General features: G+C 35.9%; 1 protein-coding gene across 4 annotated transcripts in view; it reads left to right on the top strand.

Moving 5' to 3' along the window:
• Positions 1-18,548, top strand: part of LOC118266613 (integrin alpha-PS2) — a 109,863-nt gene that overhangs the window by 26,877 nt on the left and 64,438 nt on the right. For all 4 annotated transcript variants that reach the window (XM_050703207.1, XM_050703209.1, XM_050703208.1 and 1 more), the window contains exon 2: positions 8,084-8,250. In XM_050703207.1, coding sequence (XP_050559164.1) covers positions 8,084-8,250 — 167 coding nt within the window. The remainder of the gene's footprint in view (positions 1-8,083; positions 8,251-18,548) is intronic.

Here is an 18,548-nt window from a genome sequence, read left to right on the forward strand (position 1 = left end):
AGGAAGTATCAACACAACTTAATACTATTACGTATCTACTCGTACAAAACAAATGCTATCGCATCGACACCACAGGTGTGTAAAACAATACCCTTACCAAATCCCATGGCATCAAGCGTAGAGTTTCATTCAATCATTCACAGTTGAACGATTGAAGACGTACAAATCATTCAATATATCGAAGCCTTGTAAATGAGGGGTCATGATTGCTACTACACCATAGAATTTGATTTTTCAACTAAACTTTTTAATCAAAGTCTTACTCAGGTTACTTTAGTATTTAGGGTGCGAAGTTAGAGTCAAAATCAATTAATCAATAATTAGGTACTTTTGAAACGTTAAAGTGATTTGTTCGTCAATCTTTTGGTCAGTGTAGTGAAATGCTCGTGCATTCCCCGTGATTTTTTTTGCATGCTCGGTTTCTAGGTTTCCTATTATTATAAGTCAGATAGGTATGATCGAAGATTTCGTCTATATCTATCAGATGCAAAATGTTTTTTGGTAACTTAATTATTGGTTCGACTAGTTTTTGTCTTGTGGTTAAAACTGGTATAGAGGTTAACTTTTGACAAACCTTGTGGTTTTACCATTTACGTTATGTGGTTGTAGGTGACACTATGAATGGATAATGGGGTGTTGAATCGAATAATACAAATTAATGTCGATGTTACTACGCTTTTTTTTGAGGGGGAAAAATTATCCACTGATTTCTACCGCCTTGGGTTAGGTGGACACATGTCAGACTCTTACTGACTGAAAACCACCCTGTTCCTTCTCCTGCTTTGTGAGCTCCGGTAACCTGTTACGTTGTCTGCAGCTCCAGATCAGGATGTTATAATGCTTGATGATCAGTGGTTGATGTTTCGTGCCACATACAGTTAGGGGTGACCCTACTGCCAAACATCAGGCAACTGCATATTATGCAGTCTGGCATACAACTAAGTATATTTGCGAATACATATTTAAATTGAAATGCACCAGCTGTTCTAAATGCACGGCGCATGCATTGTACGGCACCTGTCGCACAGTTCAAAGCTGCGTTTTGCATACGTTGTATGAACGAGCTGCGCCTGCGCAAGCAACTTGTACTTTGTAGCTTTGTGTTATCCAGCCGTGTCTTTGTGGGGAAAAAAAAAAAAAAAAAAAAAAAAAAAAAAAAAAAAAGTTGCGTGTCTTTGGGGAATTCAAATTTTATAGATTTGTAAATTTTCTGGAGCAAGTTGGAATAATTTTGAATGAATTATTTAATTCAATTAATATAGATAGTTTAGCTTCAAAAGTTGTTCTTAAAAAGTATCCTAATTCCAGACTATAATTTACTCCTGTTCCAAATTTCATTCCGATCCCTTCAGCCATTTTGACATGATTGAGTAACAAACATATACACAAACTTTCGCATTTATAATATTAGTAAGATAAGCAAAGCATGATTTGGAATTGTATCCCCATTTATAGTTATATCATATGAAGATTTTACAACATACAAATGAGCAGTCTGCCTAATAGATGAAAGAATTATATACAAAATCATTTTACGTTTTAATTTCACTCAGTTTCCAAGCTCTTATGACATTGTTCGCCAAAATAATCCTCATTGTAAATACTCTGTCGTTATCTGAATTGTGCTCATTACAACAATGTGATGCAAGGCGTATCTGTTTGTAAACAAGAGACGATCTGATAACAGCATCTAGGACACTAGCGTGCCAGTATTTCCTTGTTCTTAGCTAATTGGGGTAAGCAGAGCAAGTGGTTAAATGCCTTTGTTTGTAAAGAATAGTGACTGTTAGAACCGCACGTAAAAAATCTTTGTCTGATCCGTAAATTTAGGTTCTGGGTTTGAAGTGTCATGGGTAAGTGTAATTTTATTTTTGTAAACGCACCTACGGCGCAAGAGAAAATTCTAGTGTGATCAAAAGTAAAAAAAAAACATCTCTTTGGACGACCGCCCGAAGTGCTACACTTCCGGCGGTGACACAAAGTCAAAGCATTTATTTCAAATAAGCCTTAATTAGGCAATAATTGAACTTCAAATTGAATTGTCCGTCAGTCTGTCTGTCAGTGAAGCTAGGTGCTTGTTCCAAAGTGTAACTTGGAATGGAGAAGAACGAGCAGGAAACAGTAACTGGTGACACTATACATAGGTACTCGTATTTTACGTAGACTTCAGACAATCGATTCGTCATTTTATTTCGAATTGTGTGTATATGATATTTTTACATTAATAAATAGGTACATTCTTGTTATTGCTTATCACTTTAGGTTTTTAATAAGTGTTTTTTGTTATATATTTGATAACACATTATTTACATAATATGAGTAATTTTAAGTCTCCTTCAATCGTCTCTTGCAACGTCAACAGGATGATAAGTTGTTCAAATATGCGTGTGCGCATTGCACTGGTTAATCTGACATTCTTTAGTTAATTGTCGTTTCTTACTTATCACCCGACAACGAGAAAGCAAAAAAATTAGTACCTAAGGATTTTTATAATATTATTCAGATTTTAAGTTACAATTTAAGATAAGTTTACAACTGAATATAATAAAAATAATAATTCCTTTTTTAAACTTATCTTAAATCATAAGTTTGAAACTGAAAATTTATCAAAATCCGTTCAGTGGTTTAGTAGTTAGAGTGTAACATACAAACTAATTTTAGCTTTTTCAATAATAATAAGATTCTTGATCTTTTGTATGTCCATTTCCTACTCTTAAGTATCATAATGTAAATTGAAGTTATTTAGCGCGATGGACGATTTGACTCGCTAATTGTCATGAGTTAGCGTCACACAGACGGACGGACACGCGTCATGTGATGACGTTTTTATTCGGAATAATAATCATCATTTTCTTTATAACTGATATGATGACTGACTATGTATGACGTTTTGTTTGAGGAAAATCTATTATTGTTTGGTTTAAAGGAACTCTATTGTTTTGTTGATTACTGTAAAATATACTTATATTTTGAATGCCTCATTAAGTAGTGTTAAGTATCATGAGGTCTCGGCTTTGACTCCTTGGTAGAGAAAAGTATTATGAAAGTATTTCTTTTTTTTGGCAATGAAATTGTGATTTGTTATATATTTTTAAATTAATGAATATTATACAATAATGTTTTGCTTAAAGGAAAATCGTGAATACCTACTCGTAGAATTAATAAAATTATACATATTATACTTATAATTTGTAGGTAGTGTAATAAATTTTATTTATTTGTTCATTTACCTCGTTTGTGGTTATTATGTAGAATTTTCTTTTTATTTTGGTGTAATTATATTTCATTGACTAATAATATTTATTTATAAAAGTAGCGAGAAATATTGCTTTACGTTTTCTTATTTTTCTATACCTTTAGGGACGTATTTTTCCTTGAAACATTTTTGACTAACTTCAATAAACAAGGAGGTTTCAGTAGACTTTCAACTATACCACAATCATATTTAGATTGAAAATCCATTGACAGGTTGAAAAGGAGATAACATTACGTACTCTCCTGTATCAAAAGCAAGTTCCCTAAGTACCGTGACTATTAATCCTAAAGATCATTTCTCTATTATATATAATTAAATCTGTGTGTCCGTATTGTTAGTAATTGATGATCTACCATTGTGTTGCGTGATGGCCACACAATGACCACTGATGACTAACGTCATTAGCCATCGTTTGACGCAACATTGGCCATTCGTTCTGAACCAATGTTTGTGAGGTTTGATAAGCATTCGTATGAGGTGTGAGGTTTTGTAATAAAGGGTTTGTGACCAGTTAATAGATTGGAAGTTACGTTACTGGCTTTTAATTAACAATTTTAATTATGAGTTCTAAACCACACCATCCACAGTCCGTGATAGTCCACTGCTTGTTTATGAGCTTCCTTTAGATAAGAGGGGTTTGTCATAAACTTCACGCTTGGCAGGCAGGTTAAAAGTGTATTATACTGTGATATTTTGGTTCAGGTTTTTCAGATAATGCTGCACTGTCGGCTGTCAGCAGTGCACGTTTACGACACTTACCCTCTATCTCCCCAATTTCTGAATTTCCAACAATCCTCAAATTCCTAACCCTCAAAAAGCCGGCAACGCACTTGTAACTCCTCTGGTGTTTAAAGTCTCCAAGGGCGGTGGTGATTGCTTACCATCAGGTGATCCGTCTGATCGTTTACCAGCTTATCCCTACAAAAAAAAAAAACTTTTGCGAGAAGAATAAGGGTGGTGACAAGTGTTTCCTATTCTGCTGTCATCCCCTTTTACTTCTTGGTGTACAATAAAGAGTTTATTCTTCTGCTTTCGATCTCCATTTTGGTCGTTTTTCGTCTGCGTCAGTAATGAAAATATCTGCGACAGTTGCTAAGGAGCATTCATTAATGTTAATTAACCTTTTGAGCCTGCACAGTGATCTAATTTCACACCCAATCCAGACTCCAGACTGTCCAGTTAGTATACTGTAGTCACATTGCAAATTATTCACATTGATTGAAAGATGGACATTTCTTTATTGGATCTTAACTGATTGGGGGCATTGACTGATGAGAATTATGTCTCGAATTCATTTAACGGGTTGAATTATTTACATATATGTTGTGTGTTTAATAAAAAAACAGGTTCTTGCACATAATGACACTTCATCATCATCATCTTCATCAATGAGTCTATTGTCATCTACTGGATATAGTTTTTCCTAACAGCAAACCTTTGAGCTCGATCTTCATCTCTTCATGGTTCATTACCAGCTACTTTATATATATCGTCACTAGACCTGCTAGGATATCCTATAATTGTCATTCAAACCTTCGAAGTGGAGTTCCATCGTGTTCCGCCATATCATTGGTTGTGACAAATATTTCGACCAATGACGGGAAAGAATGTGATCGAGCTCATTTCGAATTAACAATTACAGAATAGGCTAGCTGACTATCTTGTTGAATTAATTAATGTATCAATTTTATAAAAAAAACCTATTTAAGCAATTACCACACTATATACTAACTCTGTTTTACACGGACAAGCGTAACACTACTTTGTAGATAACTGTAAAGTCTGTAGCTATACAACTACATACTGTATATAGAACTTAACCCTAAGTTTAGCGAGTCATGTTGTACACACGGACGGATTAGTCGCGGCACGCCTAGCCGTACGAAACGGTTTATAGTTCGCCGTGAACCATTTCCATCGGTCCAAAGTGCCCAGTTCAAAGGTACAATGTTGTGGGTAGCTGTACATTTTACTAGAAAATGAAGAATGTTATTATTCAGTATTTTTTATATTTTTTTACTTAGTACGGTTTCTCATGTTATTTTGTCATTACTCTAAGGGTCATTTTTATTAATGATACATTTTCATAAGTATTCAAGACGTACTTGGTGTATTCTAGAGCCTCTTTGTGTTCTAATCCCTCTATCTAAATAATTTTCTTTCACTGTATCCTAATATCCTGATTTTATTCAATTTCTCTATCGAAGTTATTACTAAAAATATATAAAACTCAACAATATGAAACATGAAATTGAAAGATACATCTGCAAGTGTAAAACATAACCAAATCTAATCAATATACGATAGGTATAAACACTACTTTATTCCCTAGAAGTGTTAGCACTTAGCGTAGCGAACCTAATACACAAGCTTACAAGTTAATCCTACTAACACCTTTATCTACAGGCAGTAAGGTCTACTTTCCTACTTCATTTCCATCGAGTTTGCACTGTGCTATAACTGTCAAAGTTTATCGACGTTACTGTTTCCGTTCGCAAGTATCGGTTGTATAATCTGTGCACAATCTTATGCAGGTGCTTACACTTTGTACCCACATATTGCGTTTGCAGGGTTAATTCTGTACGCGGGAGTAGGGCTGTCGAAAGTACGGTTATATGGGCAATTTTTTTTACGCATGTTTTTTGTAGTGATTTATCTTTTCATTTGTTTTGACTTTGACAGTTGTTTCTCTTATGTTTTTTAAATAGTGAACATGACATTTTTAATTGTTTAGACTATTTAATTAATTCTCGTCTATTGTAACTTTTAAAACAGATCAAATTCTCTAACTTTAAACGATTAAAGTTACAAGATCTTGGTTTTTAGGTAGTAGGAGCTCCCTCGATTTCGATCCTACCCAAGATTTTGTATCAGTCAGGAAGTGCAGGTGCGTACCTACAGGTACATTCATGCGTATGTCGCAAAAGTGGTTGATTATCATAAACAGGTCATTACGGCGGCGACAGAATTAGGGTTGGCAGGTGAGTCATATCTGGCGCACTGCCAAACCACCTGCCGCCGGCGCCGGGGACTTTTTCATTTTTATATTATGAAGTACCTAGTAGAAGGTGGTTGACGTGTCATCATGTCAAAATACTGTTTTGTAACTCATTTACTGAGTAATTTGTTATTTATCTGTTTTAATATTAGGTGTTATGATGTCGTACGTCTTGTTTGAAAAATTCAGTTTCTATAAGAGTGAGATTTACTGGGCCTTCTGAATTAGAATATTATTATGTTCAAGGCTATCAAATAAGCTATTTAAATATTTGTTTAGGTTTGATACTGAAATTAGAGCTTCAAGCTATCGTTGACAAATTCGAATATGGTAATTCTGCCATTTTCACCTCTCTTTGAATAGAAGTAGACGGACTCTTCCTCTCTTACTCTAGGTACACATTTCATTTTCATTTCACGTGAATTCCCCAAAATATCATATTAATGTTATAAATGTGAAAGTTTGTTTGGATGTTTGTCCGTCAATCACGCTAAAACTACTGAATGGATTTTGATGAAATTTGGCATACAGACAGGGTATGAACTGACTTGGGTGATAGGATACTTTTTATCCAACGGAAACGCGGGCGAAGCCGCTGGCAGAAGCTAGTCATAATCTAAAAAGCTCTTCACAGTCAACTTTATAGCAAGGTAATTTAGAAAATAACCTCCAAAGTGTCCCCTTCGACAAGCGAGTTGTATTCTCCCGGTGACTCAGCTATTTCTGTCGCCGGAAAGGGGACTATTTCCAGTTTGCTATTTCCACACCTCTGCCTACCCACCTAGGGCAGGCGTAGTGATTTAAACTTTTTGATGTCTCTTTGTAATGTGTTTTAAGTAGTTTAAAATTTAGGTTTGTGTCGGAAGTGTATCGTTAGTTGAGCTAGGATTTATAAGTTTGATTCGCTGAGTTGACAACTCCACTTAGTCAAAAAACTCAATAATACAATATTTTGACTTCTAAATTGTCAGTGATTTGGAGTGTACTATTTAGTTTTTATTTAAACTCGTCTCTTTAATAATGCCTCTGCAATGATGCCAAGATAAGACTATTTAACATTATTGTTATTTCTTGTTACTTCTGTCATTACAATTTTAGGTTATTGAAAGGTTCACAGTTTCAAATGGGTTAAATGTTCTGATGTATGTCTGATCTTCATAGCATTAGTAGAGATAGATAGACTAGGTATATAAAGAAACTTCTTCAAAACAACCTGCTATATTACTTTGATCGAGTTTAAAAAAGTATAAAATTACTGAAAATTTCATTGACAGCTACATTTTCAAAATCAGAAACCATGACATCACACTATAACAGACACACATACGTCACACGTCACATATGACTCAGGGTATAGAAATACAATTTGGCGAGGTACCCGACCGGGAATGAACCCCGGTCTATTTGCGTGCTGGCGGCGTGCCAGCGTCGTTTGATTGTTTGACCCGTTTCCTGAGCCACGGTGGTGTGATTGCTTTGTCCTGACCGAACTGATATGATTCTTGTTTATGGTGTACTATGGGTTATTGTGCTGTCTATGGCTCTAGTGTAGATTTTGTGAGAAGATAACGGTCATGAGTTTTTGTTTTCTATAAAAGGATGGTATGTGCTATTGCATAGTATCATGCACCATCGTGCACAGTTCTAGATTCTGTCTTACTACCAGAATTTCCTAAAACCATAAAACAACCTCGACCCTTGTGCGGCAGTCGTGTCTGCGAGCCACTCGACTAACGAACCATTCAAATAAAATAAAGTGTCCCAAGTATTTTTTAGACTATGTATTCTTTAACAACTCTATTTTCTAATTTCCACCTTCTCTTCCCCAGGATCTTGGTGGGTGCTCCGGAGGATCAGCTGTACTCCGCGTACGAGTACAACGTGACCCGACCTGGTGCAGTGTACCGCTGCGAGCCAGGGTACAGGAACTATGCTGCTGAGGGGAATGTCAGGACCCTGGACCGGTGCACTCCTATGATCTTCGATAAGAATCCAAGTAAGTGCTGCTGATTTCCTTTTTATTCCATTGAAATTTTTCTATTGTAGACGGTCTATAGGCTACAAATGTGTGCATGTTCATAGTAAAGGAAAAAGTTAATATAACTAGAATTTCCTGTCATTCTGTGTGTAGCATGAGATACATTAAAATGCTAGTTTAAATCTTGACCATCTTATTTTTTTAATAAGGCGATAAGCTAGTCATGTAGGCTGTTAAAGCCATCACAAAAACACTGTTCTTTATTCAACGATAAACATCAAAAAATAATTTACAAAACTCAAAACGGTTATATAAAACCATCACGCCCTGTACCCGTATCGCAATAAATTACCGAAGAAACAGTACCTACACAAGAAACGAACCCACGTTTGTCCGAATGCGAGGTGATCGTGACAGCACAATGCGATACTCCTCATATCTTCAGCCTCGCAATACTTCACCAGATGAAATCAATGACTACCCGTAATGCGATTACAGCGCCATTATTCATGCAACTCTTATCGAAGTTTATTAATAACATAATTTATATTTAATGTTTGTTAAATGATATGGGTGGTTAGGGATGTGTCAGGTTCTTGAGTTGACTTGCAGGGAAATTCTGAAAAATAGAAAAGAGTCATAAATAATTGTATTGCTTCTATGGTTCTATGGTTGAAGTCTCGAAAGAATATCAATTTGAGACTTTTTCTTTTCTTTTTGGGATAAAATAAGAGCACTTTTTTAAGGAGTGGCAAAATCATCCAATGACTTGCCCTGCCTTGGGCGGCTTGGGCGAGGCGAGACGGAGTGTCAGAGTTTTACTGATTAAAAACCACCCCGTTCACCACTTTTCTGAGCCGAAACCTCGATAACCCGCTAGGCAGTCCGCAACTTCAAGTCGAAAATATGAGTACTTAGTTGTTTCAAAAATACGTCAAACTATTTTTCATTTCTTAACACATTAACCGCTAAAGTTTAGATAGATTTTTCACCGTTGACTCGTGTTAGCTTAGGGTTTGCCTTCAACAGTTTTCAGTCAGCAGTCAAAAGGCTTAATGACTAAAACAGTAAGGACCTTTTTTGCTTACAAATAAGGTCCCATAAACAGAGTTCAACGTCTCCTTCCGAAATCACGAACAGATGACGGTACCATGTCCCCGTGACGTGTGTCGTGGCGCGCATGCGCGTGACAGCTACCGCGCACGCGCGCCTGATTTATACGATATACGGCAACTCCTGCGCAATGTGACGTTACATGCGGGTAGCAGAAGGTTAAGACTGTGCAGCTGTAGTTTTTAATGCTGGTTTATTTTGCATCTTGATAAGCTTTTGTAGATTTTGATTTTATCTTTGTAAACGATTTCATTTCAATTGTACATAAAAAATGAATTTGAACAGGAAACAGAAATTGGGTTAATCATACAGATGATAAAATATAATTATATTTATTTTCCTTTTATTATGACTCAGGAATTAAATGGCCCAAGGTATGATTCAATGATAATTAAAATTGATTTAATCACATTTGAAATTAAAGTAGAATGTAGTATAATATGACAACACATGTAGCCAAACCTTTAAAATTAATCAAACAAGTCTCGTACAACACAAGATTGTATCAAAGTTAACCTTCTTTAACAATAATCTATCTCACATGTCTACCGACTCCTGCGCAGGCATCGCGCTTTGTTCGCTAGATGGACGTAATGTGTCTTGTCGGGACGAGTAATGCCCTCACTTCATATTAGATACGAAGGCTTTGTTATGTGGTCAGCTTAAAGTCTGCTAAACTAGTTAAATATGGCTCGTTTATTATCTCGATGTTCTTGAACAATGGGGTTGTAGTGGTGAAGCTGGAAAAGTATATGTAACCATGTTTTACTGCCGCACTCAGAGACATTTAATGATTACTTAAACTATTCCTTAGTAACGATTTTGTATCGAAAATAATTGCTAAGGAGTGGATTAAGTAATCTTTAAATGACTCAGTATGGTGGTTAGTATGGATTCTTTATGGTATAAGCCGATAGACGACCATATGGATCACCTGATGGCAAGCAATCGTATGTTCAGGTAAAAATTACGTTTTTAAATTCTCTTGATTCGTAAGAGAATCAACAAAATTAAGAAACTTTACACTTAAGAATAGCTTAATGTGTTAATGTAATACAGGATTCTCATTTTTCACCAATTGGGACCACTTGCTCAGTAGTCACAATTGATTCGAACAATCTCCTCTGCAAAAAAAAAATGTCATATTAAAAGTTTAAACTAACTTAAAAAGCGTTGTAATGAAACTATTACTCTACTCATAAAATAACGATTGAATAAGACAACAACAACGAAGCGAAATCTCAAAGTAAATAAATCGCCAAGTATCCGGACTATCACAATGGGCTTAAGTTTACGACGCACAGGATGCGCGCGCGCAGTTAACGCGTGCGCGTGAGTCGATTCTTAACCCACATCGATATTTTTAATGTCCATGAGAAAGTGGATGGATTTCGCCGTACGTTAACTATGTAGTCAGTATATTTAGAACGATCCGAGACTTTTAATGAGACTTCCTGTTCTATTTTATTGGAAATTGGTTTCCATCTCGAATTCTGACATATTTACGTATTTAACTGGTATTCAATTTAACAACTAGGAGTTAAGGACGTGTTAAATTTTGCCAGGAAACCTTACGTACAGTTTTTCTAGTTTATTTTTTTTTTCTCAGCTTAGCTCAGTGGCGTGCTATTGGAGAGGTCTATGTCCGACAGTGGACGAGAACAGACTGACAATGATGATAATGTTTTATTTTTCAGTCTTGCTATTTTATTATTCAGTTTTTCAGTATTTTGGGACAATTTTTTAATGAATGTCGGTCTTTTGATGATCCAGCTTTTTACCCTAGATCTATAAAAAAAGATATAAAATAAATTTTAGATTGAGATCGTTTAACACTTTCGGTCCGTTTTACAATCGTGCTTCTGCCATAATTCCGTTTTCACACAGTTACCTTATCTATTGCGCTACATACATAATACATAAATTAATAATGCTAATAAGAATCTTGAACAGCTTGAAGAACATCTTTGGACCGCCTCAATGACTTATCAGATAACTGCACCATATATTAACTCTACAATAGCTTATCACAGTCATAAAATAATACGACATCAGATAAAAACTACATGTATTCTTTCTCTTTTCTATCGTAGATTTTCTAAGAGATTTTCAAAGGTCAAGCAAAGCCTGGAGCCATAAGCAGTATCAATATTATGGGTATAACTGCCAGCCGTGAGCGCAAACTCACACGTAATACAATTTGATTGCCTCATAAAGAAATCGCGAGTGACTCATTCCCATAATACTCGCACATTCAAACATTCACTCCGAATGATTCATTCACTCTTTGACCGAACTTTCGCCACGCTAATTCCATGGTAACCTCTGCTGATCCCCTTAGTTACTGGATCACATTTAGCGGCATTTAACAAGCAATCGCCAAGTGTTGCCAAGTGTAGGCGCCTGCGCATGTAGGCGGTTACCTGCTGCTAATACAAATTTGGAAGTTGGAATGTGTCCTTAATTTGAATTATGGTGATTTGATTCTGAATTGTGTTGCGGGGTTTAGGTTTTGGAATTGTTAAACTTATTGATATCAGTAAGTTAGGTTTGAAGTTATATCGTAACGATAAAGTCAAATTAATGAGGTTAATAAACCAAAGTTAAAAGACACAATTAAAAGCTATTATTTAGAGGGCATTTTTACTAAGAGGGCAAAATTATGCAATAACTTCTCCCGCCTTGGGCGGGGCGAAACTGAATATCAGACTCTTACTGACTAAAAACCACTCCGTTCCTACTCCTGCTTTTCAAGCTGAAGCTCCGGTAACCCGCTATACACTCCGCAGCTCTCGAATGAAAAGGGCTTAATATTTTATTTATATTTTTTTCTTAAATGCTGGTTCAAAACACCAAACTTTCTAATTCTAAACATATTATAAATAATAATAATAATAATAAATCTTTTTATTGTCACAAATACAAAACCTTTCTTTACTTATAAACTAGGATACAGTAAAATGAATGAAGGTCGGTATAAGAATAAAAACCCTGACTCCTAAACTAGGTAAACCTGTATCTTAGGAGTCAGTGTTCTGCTGTTACTTTGTTTCTAGACCTTACTTATGTATTACAATGTATAACTTCAACACAAATAGTATCTGACTCTGTGGGTTCCTGAGTACAGGGAGAGGTACTTAACTTTTAATAATTAATAATAATTAGTTGGTAAGCGAGTTGTGTTTGTGTATGTGTGTGTACCGGTGAGTATGTGGGTGTGAGAGTGTATGCGTATAGAATGTATGTGTGTATGTGTGTTGCAATAGATGTGTAAATTTAGTTGTGAGAATGCTTTCCATCCATGCCTACTTTTGGTGGAGAAATAATTCTTCTGTACGATGATAGTCTTGATCAAGCAGCCAATTTTGTAATTTGACCCTGACTTCGTGACGATTAAACCTTGCCAGAGGAACATCTTTTGAAATATTTTTATAAATAAGGGTGCTTGCAATGTAGAACTGCCGTCTGGCAAATGCCGTTTTATGGCTTATTGAAGGAACTATGACTCTAACTTTACGTTTAGTATTGTCCGGTGGTAGGATATGCTTATGAATTCTAAGAGTAGTTCTGAGAACATAAAGTTGCCTTACCGTAAGCAATTTAGTCTGGTCATATAAGTCAGTTGTTGGAAATTTACGTGGTTTTCCTATCATTACTTTAAGTACAGCTCTTTGAGCTCTCTCTACTTCAATAAATTTGGTTTTTGCAGCACCTCCCCAAACCGGGATACAGTAAGTGATAACGGACTGACAAAGTGACAAGTAGACCATTTTTAAGATGTTTTCATCTGCGCATAGTCTCAGAGACTTAAAGATGTAGATTAGTTTTCTGACTTTAGAATTAATACTATCTATTTGTTTGTACCACTTAAGTCCGTCATCAATCACTACACCCAGGTATTTCGTTTGATTAACACGAGTAAGAGCCTCACATGAGCAAGAGCTGGCATCAGAGCATGTGTGAGCAGTGATTCCAAATTCTGGAGGAGCTTTTGTCTTAAGACCTATGGAGAAGGGAATGTAGTTCGTTTTCTCGATGTTTAGTGTAAGAAGATTAAGTTGCAGCCACTTTGCTACAACTCTCAAAGATCGCTCAGCACTCTTTTTTACCTCGCCCCACGTGTTCCCATAAACTACAATCGCAGTGTCATCAGCGTAAGTGAAAATCTGCGAGTTTTGTAGTGACAGCGTACATAGGTCATTAATATATATTTGGAAAAGTGTGGGCCCAATCACGCTGCCCTGTGGGACTCCGTATGTGACAGATTGTTCATCACTTAGGCATGAATCGATTTTAACGACCAGCTTTCTATTCTGCAGGTAATCTCTAAAAAGTTCAAAGGGTCTGCCACGGATACCTATGCGCTCCAATTTTTGAAGAAGGGTGGGGACAGAGACCGTGTCAAACGCCTTTTTTAGGTCCAAGAAAATACTAGTACATTTTTGCGGCTCGTCTAGCTTTTTAGATACAAGTTGAGTTAGGTCAATTATTGCGTCTTCAGCTGAGACTCCCTTTTTAAATCCATACTGATTGGTTGCAATAATTTTGTATTTAGTCAGGTAATTTACTAGACGGCTATTGATTAGTTTTTCCATAACCTTGGAGAGAGCCGACAGAATCGAAATCGGTCTATAATTATTGACACATTCCCTGGGCCCACCCTTGTGTATAGGGTGAACCAATGCCTTCTTGAAAGGTTCCGGGAACACTCCTTTCGCTATCGAGATGTTTATGATATGTGTTAACAGAGGAGCAAGAGTATTCCGACAGACCCTCAAAAGCATAGATGGTATTCCATCCCAGCCCGTTGCGCTATCCAAACGTAGGTTCATAATGGTAGATTCAACCTCTGTTTCGTCAACTTCTAGTAATACAAAAGAGTTATCGGAGGTATTTGAATTAGCAAGTGGCTGGATCGGGGCTGTTGGGATTCTCTTTGCCAAATCAGCGCCAATTGTGGCAAAGTAATTACAGACATTATTTACTGCCACTTTTGGGCTAGGATTGGCATTCAGCAATTCTGTAGGTGGTGCACATGTCTTTTTTGTGTTTGTGATATCTTTTATTTTATTCCAAAGAGTTTTGGGATTGTTTTTAGCTTTTTCTAGCTCATGTTTGTCATGAAGTGTTTTTAGTTTCCTAAGAAGGCAGCTACAGTAGTTACGATACCGTTTATATGTGGTTTGGATAATGAGATTATCTGGTGATTTCCGAGCCTGAATGTGGAGCCTATCTCGGTGGCGAATACATCTCAGTAACCCGGCGGTAATCCACGGTTTTAAATTTCTATTTTTCCTAGGAAGCTTCTTTATGTTCGTGTGCTTCTTGAGAGAACATTGTATTGCATTTATCAAAATGTTGGAGGCTACATTAGGGTCATCTGTATTTATAATATGTGAGAAATCCTGGTTTTCTAAATCTGTTTTGATACTGGGATAATCTATAATGGGAATTTTAAATGAAGGGGTTTGTTGATTTGCCATTTTTATGTCATCGATTTTCACAAGTAGCGGGAGATGGTCGGTAATGTGAGAATCGAGAACAAGTACTGTCGAATTTTTTTTTGTTTTTAGGATTACATGGTCAAGACAGGAGTTAATTCTGGTGGGAAGGCAATGTGCAGGCAATAGGCCATGTGATGCATTGAGGGTTAAGTAATTAGAGGCGCGTTCGGTTAGATTAGTTGGGATGATATCAATATTGATGTCCCCAATAAGACAAGCATCTTTGAATTTACTAAAAGAGGTGAGAACGTTATCCAGGCTAAGAATGAAAGGTTCAAATTGTTGGTTTGTGTTGTATGATGGAGAGCGGTAAATAGCAATTATGGCTAGCTCACTATTAATATTCATTATCAAAGTCAACGTTCTTAGAATTTATTACTTAATATACTTAACCAAGATCTCGGTTGCCCGGAAGCTGTGTACAATTTCTCTAAGATAACAGGGTTCAAGTGTGATAACCTGCGCATACCCCGCGAATACCAGAGACGATGCTATACCGATGAATCATCGATACAACTCGTATGTAATCGAGTTACTTATCGATTTTATGGTAGTTCTGATGTTGGACAGAGTGGCTCTTTAGATTGTTTCGAAATTCTGATTTTGTATGATTTTACTGTTAAATAATGATTAAGAAATCTAATGTATGATAATTATAAACAAACACATTTACGTAAACTAATTTGCGTGCAATAGCGGGTTTGATTCCCGCGTGTCCTGTGTATGGGAAATTGTATGTTTGTAACACCCACGACAGATGAGAAAACCCTAGTGTGGGGCAATGATTAAAAAAAACATCGTAGAATTAGTCGTCATCTAATTAACGGGATATTAAAATGGAAAGAATGGTCAATCTCTTTAAATAATTATTATGTAACCGTTGTCACAAAAATGAAAATATAAAATTTAAAATGTTTTCACATTCGTTGCCTACATACACAAATCAGGACATTGCGCAGTTGCGGTAACATTTAATTATTTACCTCATAATTAGTCATTGGATATGTGCACCAAAACGGACAATTTTTACCTTATTTGGTCATAGGAAAAAAGTTTACCTACAATAACGTAAGTTCAGTTTAATGGTGAATCGTTACTACATACGTTTTGTAAACTTGTTAACAAATTGTAAAACTTTTAACATTCAACTTTTAACACAGGTTAAAAACAGTTGATTGAGTAATTTTCATTAATTAAACAAGTGAAACTGTCGGTTTATCGAGTTTTACGGTTAAACTTTATGTTGTTTTAGTGCAAGTTAATTTGAAACAATTTATTGTATGTATGTTTGATGTACCTACATATAGCAATGTAATAAAGATTTTTCTCACGTTTCTCGTGAATGTGTAGTGCTGTTGTAGTTTTGTAAAATTATGTTCGTAATTTATATGTTAAATTGATTGATTAACGGATGGAGTTTCTTGCTCGTTCTTCTCCATTTGAAGCTATACTTTGGAACGAGCAGCTAGTTTCATTGTCGGATTATTTATTTCTTAATTTGTTGACATTTCAAAAGTACCTATTTATGTTTAATTGGAATAAATGATTTGACGTTAATTTTTCACTTTAAATAGATATACTCTACTCGTTCATGTAAACTCAAAGGTGCAGGCAGTTTTGTCTTATAAAATCTTCTATCAAACATTTTGCAGGAAACAAAAATCATGTAAATTTCATATGTACTAGTTGTTGTACATAGTCGTATATTTATTCCTTAAAAATATACTTATGGGATACGTTAAAATAGTCCCCAAAAAATAACATTATACACACAGAACCTCCCTATTCGATATCTTATCACGAACAGTGTTGTATTTCACAAGCCCCTTTGTAATCGACGGTGACTTTGTAAACAATTAGCCGCCACTTTTTCTCTTATCACCAACTATTACTTGTTATCAATCTCTCTGTTATCGCAGCCTCCTGCTAGATTGCGTACGTTCATACAATTACGAACAGTTTTCTTAAAATATGTATTATGTATGAACGGAAATTCTTTTTATTTCTGAATTCTTATGAATCCAGGGCAAATTGCCAAGGAGAAATTGCATCAGTGCCATTCTTGCATCTGTAAAATAAAGATACGGAATTTGTTATCTTTGTGGCGCTAGTGTAGTTTAAAGTCTACTTCAGTTACTAAATCTATTCTGACAGGACCATAATCGATAGTGGCGCCAACTAGCGAGTATATAAATTATAATATTCTGCGGAAACAATAATAATTACCCTTGCAACTCACTGGAGACAGTGTTATCAAGTAAATGATTGCAATTAGGGTTATCAGTGCAGGCTAGACGGTAGAGGTCAATGCCGCCCACCCACAGGTAGACAGGGACCATTCAAAGTTCTAATAAAAAAGTAAAGAGTTATCTTAATTAAAGATTTATCTTAATTATCAACTATTGATTGACTGACTGCGATATAACTAAACAGAGTCTCTAGCCAAATGTCACTTTAGCGCTTGTCTACAGAGAGAGTAGAAAACTTAATGTATGGGGATGACACTGACAAGTGTCAAAATTTACGTCAATCCGGTACTTACAATTTAGTTTTCTACTCTACAAGTAGACAAGCACTAAACGGCATTAAAAATAGCACCATACGTCCACAAATTATGCTCGGTTACTTAACTTAACCGAAGAGTTACAGACCAATGCAACTGTTATTAAGCCACAAGTAATTCTTGTCAATCACATCATTGGTACAAACGTTGTTCCTACTATATTAATGCCTTACCCATCCAAAGTCTGACCTTGCATTCAATAGATTTTCCACGAAATAGTATGTATGCTTATGTTGGTCGCTAATACCTAGTCCATCAGTACAGTACGTAGGTAACCTAGGTACAATAATGCTCATCCCTTTGTCTTCCTCGACACGACTCGGCATCACGGCGAGCCTTCGTGCAAGATCGGCAGCAGCCAAATACAGAGAGGATGCGCTTGCGCATACAAAACACGTAGGTACTTTTTGACTTCTATGAATGGCTTGGATGGATTAGGTATGTGGATATATGTACTTTGTTTTTAGAATAGGATATGTCAGATGGCTTAAGAATATGTATTGTCTGAAATTATACATAAATCAAAAAGATTAGAGTTTTGATGTTGGAGACAGTATAACATTTAGTTAGGTACTGGTTTCTATTACCTACAGGTTTGTTTGGTTACTCAGTTTTGTTTTTAAAACAAATCAGATGATCAGGTGGGCCGTGTGCTTTTTTTCACCGTAGTGGTATAAAAAAGGCGATCGTTGGACATGTTTTACTATTTTTACAAATCTTGACTTTGACATTGAGAATATTGAGATACAATAAGTCGATTTAAGCTTACACTTTCACCATTCACCATTGGCAATAAAATACCAAAATCATTGATGTCAATAAGACTACAGTACTAGCAAAATGTGGGTGTCAGACATCTACAAATCTGCCTAATCCTTTATTAAACAATAAAGGCGTGATGTCTCAGTACAATTTGAAATAATAAAATGTATCATTTTATAGGCTGTTACAAACATAACCAGTCGGTAGTTTTGGTGGCCCACACCCCACACATTAGTCCAAAGTGGGCGCCAGGGCCACGCGTGGGCAACTGGGCGACATGTTGATTTGTCAATAACCATCAAGTTATTGATTCACGTGATTTCATTGACTTTATTATAGTAAGATTGTTTTGGTTACTCCATGTAATGAAGATA

Source organism: Spodoptera frugiperda, chromosome 23, assembly GCF_023101765.2.
Source record: "Spodoptera frugiperda isolate SF20-4 chromosome 23, AGI-APGP_CSIRO_Sfru_2.0, whole genome shotgun sequence".
In the NCBI taxonomy this organism is placed as follows: domain Eukaryota; kingdom Metazoa; phylum Arthropoda; class Insecta; order Lepidoptera; family Noctuidae; genus Spodoptera; species Spodoptera frugiperda.